The following is an 8,727-nucleotide window of genomic DNA, read 5'->3' as shown; positions in this document are numbered from 1 at the left end:
CATATCCAATTACTAAACAAAATAAATTTGCGTGCTTCAGATTTTCACTAGTTCGATTGATTAATTGATTGATGGACTGATTGTTTGCATACCAGCTCAGATATCTCTGAAACGATATTAGTTTAAGAGATGCTGTTACGATTAACAACAGTTGACATGCAGTATTGACATGAGATGTTTGCTGACAGACGCCTGGAATAGAAACAAAGAGTCACTTCAATGGAATGCACGCATAGCAATCTTTATATCGGTCAATGGAAATTACAACAGAAGTTTGAAATTCTCCGATTACTTTTCTCCAACATCAACAGGAATTATTCAATTTCAAAACCAATGCACTAACAGCCTGAGTGAATCTGGCTACTTGAAACTGTACTGAAGCCCGTTATATATATTACATGGAAAAACGTGAGCATGAAAAGTCATACTCTTAAGATTATAAACATGGAAAAGTACAGGGCACGTTATTACACATGTAAAAGTATAGGACAAGCTGTTACTTCTAGTAAAGTAAAGAATAAGAAACTCTTTACTTAAATTATTGCAGCAAAGAATGCCAGTTCTTCTAATTTATCACTCTTTACAGTTCTCATCTTTTAAATTTATTGTACAAAACTGTTCAGCCAATTTGTAAGTTTGTCTAATTAGTTACTATTTTCTTTATTTAAAGTAGTAAATTAGCCAAATTCTGTTTAAATAAATATAGTGTTATTTCTAAACTATAATAAAATAATTTTTTATATTTTAGCTGCAATATTTTAAGTAAAAGTTTCTTATTCTTTAATTTACTTGAAGTAATAGTTTGTCCTGTCCTTTTCCAGGTTTATAATCTTAAGAATAATACTTTTTATGCTCGCATTTTTCCATGTAATCCATGATTTTTCCAGGCATTGCTGTTTTAAGATAATTAATAGTGTCAATTAATAATTTAAGATTTTACCTTATAAACTACTGAAAGATAATATTTCAATTTTTCCATATAAGTGATGATAATATTTCAATATTTACCATGTTGTTGGTTGCACCATGGCTCACCAAATGTTACAAACAGGAAGACCCTAAAACTATCAGTTACCAGGCTCACCATAAGTAACCTAATTTTGTAATATTAGGAGGTCGCAGGAATTCATTCAACGAAAAAAAAAATTCCAAGGATTCTGGGATCCACCCCACCCCCCCGCCTACCTCATTTTTTTCCGAACCAAAATAAGGGATTTGCAGCATATTAGGAGGTCAGGGTACTTAATTCCACGCAAAATATCATTTTGTTTTTCCCTTAGTGAAAATCGTGCGGATGTTAATATAGACATTTAACATAATGTTGTTATTTAGCCTCAAATAAACTCTGATACTGCAAACCTATCATCAAAGACATTCAAGCCTTTTTGGGGATAATGTAAGACATTACATACAATGGGCATCTGATTTACGTTGGGATACTTTGGCTGCTATTTTTAGCGTGTCGAGCGACCAGGTACAGGCTCTTTCATTAGGTCAATTGCGTGATGAGATTTTTTTATACATATACTCTTTACTCTTTTACTTATTTCAGTCATCTGACTGCGGCCATGCTGGAGTGCCGCCTTTAGTCGAACAAATCGGCCCCAGGACTTATTCTTTGTAAGCCTATTACTTATTCTACTTTTTGCCTAACCGCTAAGTTACGGGGACGTAAACACACCAGCATCGGTTGTCAAGCGAAGGTGGTGGGGAGACAAACACAGACACACAAACATATACACACACATACATACATTTATATCCATCCATACATACATATATAAACATACATATATATATATATATATATATATATATGCGCATGGCTCAGTGGTTAGAGCGTCGAGCTTACGATCGTGAGGTTGTGAGCTCGAATCCCGGACCGGGCTGCATGTTGTGTTCTTGAGCAAGACACTTTATTTCACGTTGCTCCAGTTCACTCAGCTGTAGAAATGAGTTGCGACGTCACAGGTGCCAAGCTGTATCGACCTTTGTCTTTCCCTTGGATAACACTGGTGGCGTGGAGAGGGAAGGCCGGTATGCATGGGCGACTACTGGTCTTCCATAAAAACAACCTTGCCCAGACTTGTGCCTCAGAGGGTAACTCTCTAGGTGCAAACCCATGGTCACTCATGACCGAAGGGGGTCTTTACCCTTTTTATATATATATATATATATATATATAAAGGAAATGAAGAAAATGGTGACAAAATAATTTAAGTAAGGGAGAGTGTATTTAATTAGGTGAAAGTTCTTTTTACCGGTTGCGCATTTGTTATGCTTATCAAAAGATATTTTTTAAAATATATATATATATATATATATATATATATATATATGCATATATACGACGGGCTTCTTTCAGTTTCCGTCTACCAAACCCACTCACAAGGCTTTGGTTGGCTCGAGGCTATAGTAGAAGACACTTGCCCAAGGTGCTACGCAATGGGACTGAACCCGGAACCATGTGGTTGGTAAGCAAGCTACTTACCACACAGCCACTCCTGCGCCTATATATATCATCGGCAGAAGTTAGAGAGTAAGTCAAAAGCTGAGAATTTCGTGTATTGGCACTTATCAAATACGAATTTCTCCATTGTCACTCTGTAACTTCTGACGGAATAACTTCTAAAATACAAAATTTTGTCAAAAACGTTAAGAGTAAGCCGTTCTATGTGACACATTCTACCAGTATCGGAAGTTTTAAAGTGTTTAGCTAAAAAAAAAAAAGTTGATTAAATAATCTGTATGTAGAAGTCGACCTCTGCGAAATTTGAACTCAAATGACGTGAAGATGTATCGATAAGTAGCTCAGTATCGATAAGTATCGATAATATCTCAGCGTGATAATATTTCTGCTAGCTCGCCCGCCTTAAGAAGTAAACATTTATTTTAGAAATATATTCTTCATAACTCTTTTTCTACTAATTTTTGTTCAATGCGACTAGTGATTCTGAATTACTTATGCATTTTCCTATCATTTAAGCCTAAAAAAAGTGTACTTTTAATTTAAAATTGAAATTTTTTTGCTAATTGAAGATGAATAGGTGCCTTACTGCCCTCACCTCCGAGGTCGCAGATTTTTTTTATGTAACTTTTTTCTACTGATCCAAATCTCAAACTATTTATGCCAAAGTGTAGCTGAGGAGATGTCCTCTTTAAAATTACCAACAGTTAGCAATTTAGTTGGGAAGTGAGTGGTGAAGCTTGGAAGCTGCTGCGATTGACGAAATGGTGGACTTAAGAATATATTCAACCAATACCGTGGTTGAATGATATGTGTGTGTGTGTGTGTGTGTGTGTGTGTGTGTGTGTGTACAGGGTGCAGTAAATAAACTGTCGTCTAAGTTATGCAAAGATGAAAATAACTTTGATATCTCATTTTAACACATACATTTAACAAAATTACATTAGAATATCTTGAAATACCAAAGAGTAAATTTATTCAATAAAATCGCCATCAGCTTCAACCATGGCCTCCAACCAATTTCGGAATCCCTTACAACTCTTCTGGACGGTCTCCTTGTTTAAGTTGGTGAATGCTGCCATAATCTTTGCCTTCAGTGTATCTTTGGTGTTACTAGGATCTTTTTGGGTCTCTCGTTCAATATAAAACATAAAATTGTGGCAATTTACCCATCACACCCTGTATGTATATGTATACGTATAAATAGACAGACTGATAGATAGATAAATAGATAGATAGATAGATAGATAGATAGATAGATAGATAGATAGATAGATAGATAGATAGATAGATAGATAGATAGATAGATAGATAGATAGATAGATAGATAGATATTTCCATTCATTCAACCGGACATGCCCTCACCGAGAATTGAAACCGAATGATACGTGATACGGCTTGTGTGAGTGACACTGGCTTAAAACTATCATGCAACATCAGGGACACACGTACATCAGGCTTCTTTCAGATTCCGTCTATCAAAAGGGCAGGTAAGGCTATCTGGAAAGAGGTTTGCTTTGCAACTAGATGGCTCTGTGTTCAATCCTATTACATGTCACCTAAGGCAAGTGACTTCTACTATAGCCTCGGGCCGACCAAAGCCTTATGAGTGGATTTGGTAGACGGAAATTGAAAGAATCCCTTTGTATATGTATATATGTATATGCATGGGTGAGTGTGCATGCATGTGCGTGTGTTACTGCCTCTTGCCTTCACATCAAGTTATAGTTGTGAATGAATGTCACCATTCTAGAAGCGGTGTCCTTTGTTTCCCGTCTTTCGTGAAAACACGACTGGTCAAAGAGAAATATCACCTTACTTGGAAACAGGTGAGGGTTGGGGACAAGAAGGGCATTCAGGCGTAAGAAGTCTGCCTCATTAAAATTCTGTCTGACTCATTCAAGCATGGATAAATGGACGTTAATATATTGATGGAACATTTTGGTCTACGTGGAGTTATAATAGAAGACACTTGCCCAAGGTACCATGCAGTGGGACTGAACCCGAAACTATGTGGTTGTGAAGTGAGCTTCTCATCCACACAGTTATGCGTATATCAATATGTAAAACGCTCCCGTCCAATGGACGGTGCTGAGTTGTCAAACATCTAAACCAAATTTTCTCAAAACTTGTCTGACTGTCCCATAGGCCTCCCTTTTGAGAAACACTGATTTAACCTAAATTTGAAACACCAGCAAAACAAGAAATAAAGATAGACTTGTTTTCTATTCCAAAGAAGAACGATTTTATTCACACAAATATACAACCGAAGGGTTTAAAGTACCGGTAATGATAAGGCTGTTGACTGGGAGAACACAAACATGGTTTAAACAGTAAGCTTGGCAGGAAAGAAACGTGCCGTTAAGCAGTACAAAAACAACAAAAAATGGAAGGTGCAGTTATATACAGGTTGACAGAAGAAAAGCAGGACAAAAACGATGCATGCAAATGGGTTAGCTGGAGATCAATCTAGATGGAAAAGCATGATGATGTTTTGCGCAAACTGCACGTGCATTTTTCTTACGCACGCGTAGTATCGATCGCAACAGCTGATGTACTTCCGCGTACAAATGCACGCTCCCACAGCTTTATCGAAATCATTCTCACCTGGAATCGATTTTTGTAATTTTTTCAAGACTTACACACGCCCTGATACCGTCGGTATCTGCATATCAAATTTGAGCTCAATCAGATGGAGGATGCCCGAGATCCTAGAAGACACACACACAGACACAAAGAACGGATTTTATATAATAGATAAATCATCTGGTGTTGTAAAACTGGTAATTGCGAGTAAAAACAGATAACACCCTTTAGAATATAGGAATAATTTATTCTATAAAAGAAAGAATTTGAAAGTTTCTTATAAAACAACGATTTGTGAATAATGATATATAGGAATGTAAATAATTTAAACCGTGGAATACATTTTTAACATTGTCGTAGGGGAGAATACAAACATTTTTACTGAAATAATGGGGTTGATTTTAATTCGACTGACGTGGATGAGACCTGACTAAAGTATAAGTAAATTATACTGCCGTTCATTCTTTCAATCCAGCATTTCCTCTCCACGAATTTATAACTTGAAAAAAATTTTTAGGAACGAAGTCATAAATACTTTCGTATTTAATAAGTATATTCATAAATATCTATGTGTATGACTGGAAGATAGAAAAAGTGAGTGAGTGAGAGAGTGAGGGGGGGGCGTGCGCGCGTTTCAAAGTGTGCGTCAACTGTAATCATATAGATATCAGACAGAAAATTGTTACTCTCACGATGAAGACTGCTATTTCAAAACAGATATTTGGAATTGTAACTTTTTTTTTTCTGTCCAATATATCACGAAGGGTAAAAATATTTTATATTACTATAAATCGTACGATTTATTTCGAGTTTTCTGCGAAATTTTTTAGGTATTTTCATATTTTCTTTTTTTTTTTTTTCATTTTTACAGTTTTTATTTTATAATTCACTCGTATAATTATTTAGTTCGTTCGTATCGTATGGAGAGATAGATGACTAATCTCTGATGATACATATTTTCTTTCTTAAATCGTTCCTACATCAGATGTGTTATCCTTCATCGAAGCAACATCACGCCTTGGAAAGTATTGGTAGTTTAAATAATTGCTGGGAAGCATTTGAGCATTTCTTGATTTCTTTTTTCTTCTCTTTTCCTATCTTTTTTTTTCTTGTAAATTTTTCCATTTATTTTGCCAGAACGAGTAAGTTAAAATTTTGAAAATGCTTTTTACTGCTGTGTATTGCGACAATATTTTACAAAGATGCAAAAATAATAACAAGGTATATAGAGTAGTTTTGAATTCAGATTCTTCCAAAATCGCTTGCTTTTAACTTTATTGGCGATGTATCTTAGAATGCGTCTTTAAATTTGATCTTCGATTAAATGCCCGGTTACATATGTGACATGCAAAAGGCTTGATACTGGTGTGTGTAAGCTTGTGACGTGTCAGGTTGCCATGCTGCCGGAAATGACGGCCACATTTGTCGCATTTGAATGGTTTTTCACCAGTATGAATACGCTGAAATTATAGGAAAGAAAAATATAATACCATGAAAAAATAACATTTCTTTATATTGCAGCGTGGAAGGTGTTTGTAAGCCATTTAAGAAACACACAAAAGCCGTATGTATGTATGTATGTATGTATGTATGTATGTATGTATGTATGTATGTATGTATGTATGTATGTATGTATGTACTGATATATGCACATAGTAGTTGTTTGTTTAAGAGGGAGGGCAAAGTTGATTGAATCTACATTACTGTGTTATTTGTAAAAAGTCTAATAGTGTATTAGAAAGTATTTCCACTTCGAACAGTAAGACATTACATATTTTGGATATGTGTAGAGTTTAGAGTTCAGTCAACTACTTTCTACCAGATATACTTTGTCTTTTCCATGAATAATAAAAAGAAATCGCAATAAAATAACATCAATGATGATTTATTTGCAGCGTGGGAGGTGTTTAAAAGCTATTTAGAAACACACGAAAGCCGCTAGATTCACTTCAACATTTAAGTTTAATTTGTCAAAATATTTTCGTCGTTTTAAGACCGCGACCTGTTCACTGACAAAAATCTGTGCTCGGTCTTAAAGCGACGAAAATATTTTAACAAATTAAACTTAAATGTTGAAGTGAATCGAACGGCTTTCGTGTGTTTCTTAAATGGCTTACAAACACCTTCCACGCTGCAATTGTTTTCGTTTCAGCACACGATCTCAGATCAAATCACTTGCTATGCAAGTACATCTCCATAATTTCTTTATATATTTTCGTTATTAAGCAGAGAAGGATGTATGGCATCCAGAACCATTACAACTTCTCCCCAGACTCATGAGATTGATACAACTGCCATAGCAGCTTAAACGTCTGATTATTTATATAGACAAATAATTGCAATGGCCGACACTAATGAGTAGAAATTTTGAGGGAAACGTTATTACGGGTTTAAGGAGAAGCGTCAGTTACATAATGTAGGGTGAGGTGAAAGTAAAATTCACTATGCTAATTCATAAGAGAAAAACACCATTTTTTTTATATAAGTGAGCCAGAAGGGGTAGATAGATGAAACATGCCTATGGGTTTATGCTTGAGAATATTTTTAATTGATTCTTTGCAAATGAGCCACCCAGCTCATTTATATTGGAGGTAGGTTAATATTGGCTCTTTCTTTTTATTTTATTTTGCGTGTAGCAGAAACAGTATACCTTTTTGTTTGTTGACGGTCAGCAACTATTCAGAGTTTACGAATATTCTTGCTCTGAAGAAGTTTGGAATGCATTTTAACGATTACTCTGGGAGTGAGTTTAACAAAGATTGTGACACCCCGACTGTATAGGGACTACAGTCATGTTTCCTTGATGATATGATTAACGAGTGTACATGGAAGATGAATTTTCTTACTCCGATTAAATAATCGAAAATCTTTGAAGTTTATCTACTCAGCCTGCTAACGGCAGGCATCATTTAACCGAGAACCATGGACTTCTTCCACGGCTCACACGCATTCTCGATAAGTAGTACTAGTTAATAAAACACTGAGATTTAACAGGTCATGGCACATGACCAAATTTAACTGCGTAGAAAATGAATACAAGAATGACAGTGACTATATTGATTAGATGTGTACCTAAGTCAGCGATTGACTTATTGATTTAATGAGGGATAGTAGATGAGGTTTGACTTACCCTGTGAGTAACTAAAGTGTTACTTCGTGAAAAGCACTGACTACACAGATCACATCTATATTTCTTCAAGTCAACTCGCCATCTTGGTTTACTTTTTGATTTTGTAATTACAGGGGATGTCGTCATTTGCAACTTCTCTTCTTCTGTAGTAAATTTTGTCTTGGTTGTAATCACTGAGTTAGAGGAAAGTGCAGATATGGAACGTGAAGCAGGACTGAATAGCATTGCAGATGGTTTGTAAGTTGAAAAAACAGCTGGCGATGTTTCGTAATGGTATTTAGGAAAATATAAAGACGGTGAACCAATTTGATCGAGATAGAACTGAAACGGGATTGAAGGATCAGCAAACAGGATAGGTTGACGTCGGTGACTGCAGATTAATCCGGTTAAACTGAAAAGCAAAATAGTCTTATTTGGCTAAGATTGCTAAAAGAATATATTTCCAAATACTGGATGTTAGTATACAAAGAAATAACAAAAAACAATGACGAAGAAAATCAAACATCAGGATGCTTTTAATTACTTCCTTCTTTCGTCATAACTA

At 35.5% G+C, this 8,727-nt stretch overlaps 1 protein-coding gene across 1 annotated transcript; it reads right to left on the bottom strand.

Annotated features, from left to right (window-relative positions):
* Positions 1-6,000: 6,000 nt before the first annotated feature.
* On the bottom strand, positions 6,001-8,351 carry LOC115209577 (zinc finger protein mnm-2-like). Its single transcript, XM_029778014.2, has 2 exons — positions 8,184-8,351; positions 6,001-6,513 (listed from the first exon to the last, which is right to left on the bottom strand). Exons 1-2 carry the CDS (start codon positions 8,307-8,309, stop codon positions 6,328-6,330), a joined length of 312 nt encoding a protein of 103 aa, XP_029633874.2. The 5' UTR covers positions 8,310-8,351; the 3' UTR covers positions 6,001-6,327.
* Positions 8,352-8,727: the final 376 nt, after the last annotated feature.

This window comes from Octopus sinensis, linkage group LG3 (assembly GCF_006345805.1).
Source record: "Octopus sinensis linkage group LG3, ASM634580v1, whole genome shotgun sequence".
In the NCBI taxonomy this organism is placed as follows: Eukaryota; Metazoa; Mollusca; class Cephalopoda; order Octopoda; family Octopodidae; genus Octopus; species Octopus sinensis.
The sequence above is the reverse complement of the archived record's forward strand: the minus strand, read 5'-3'. Positions and strand labels throughout refer to the sequence as shown.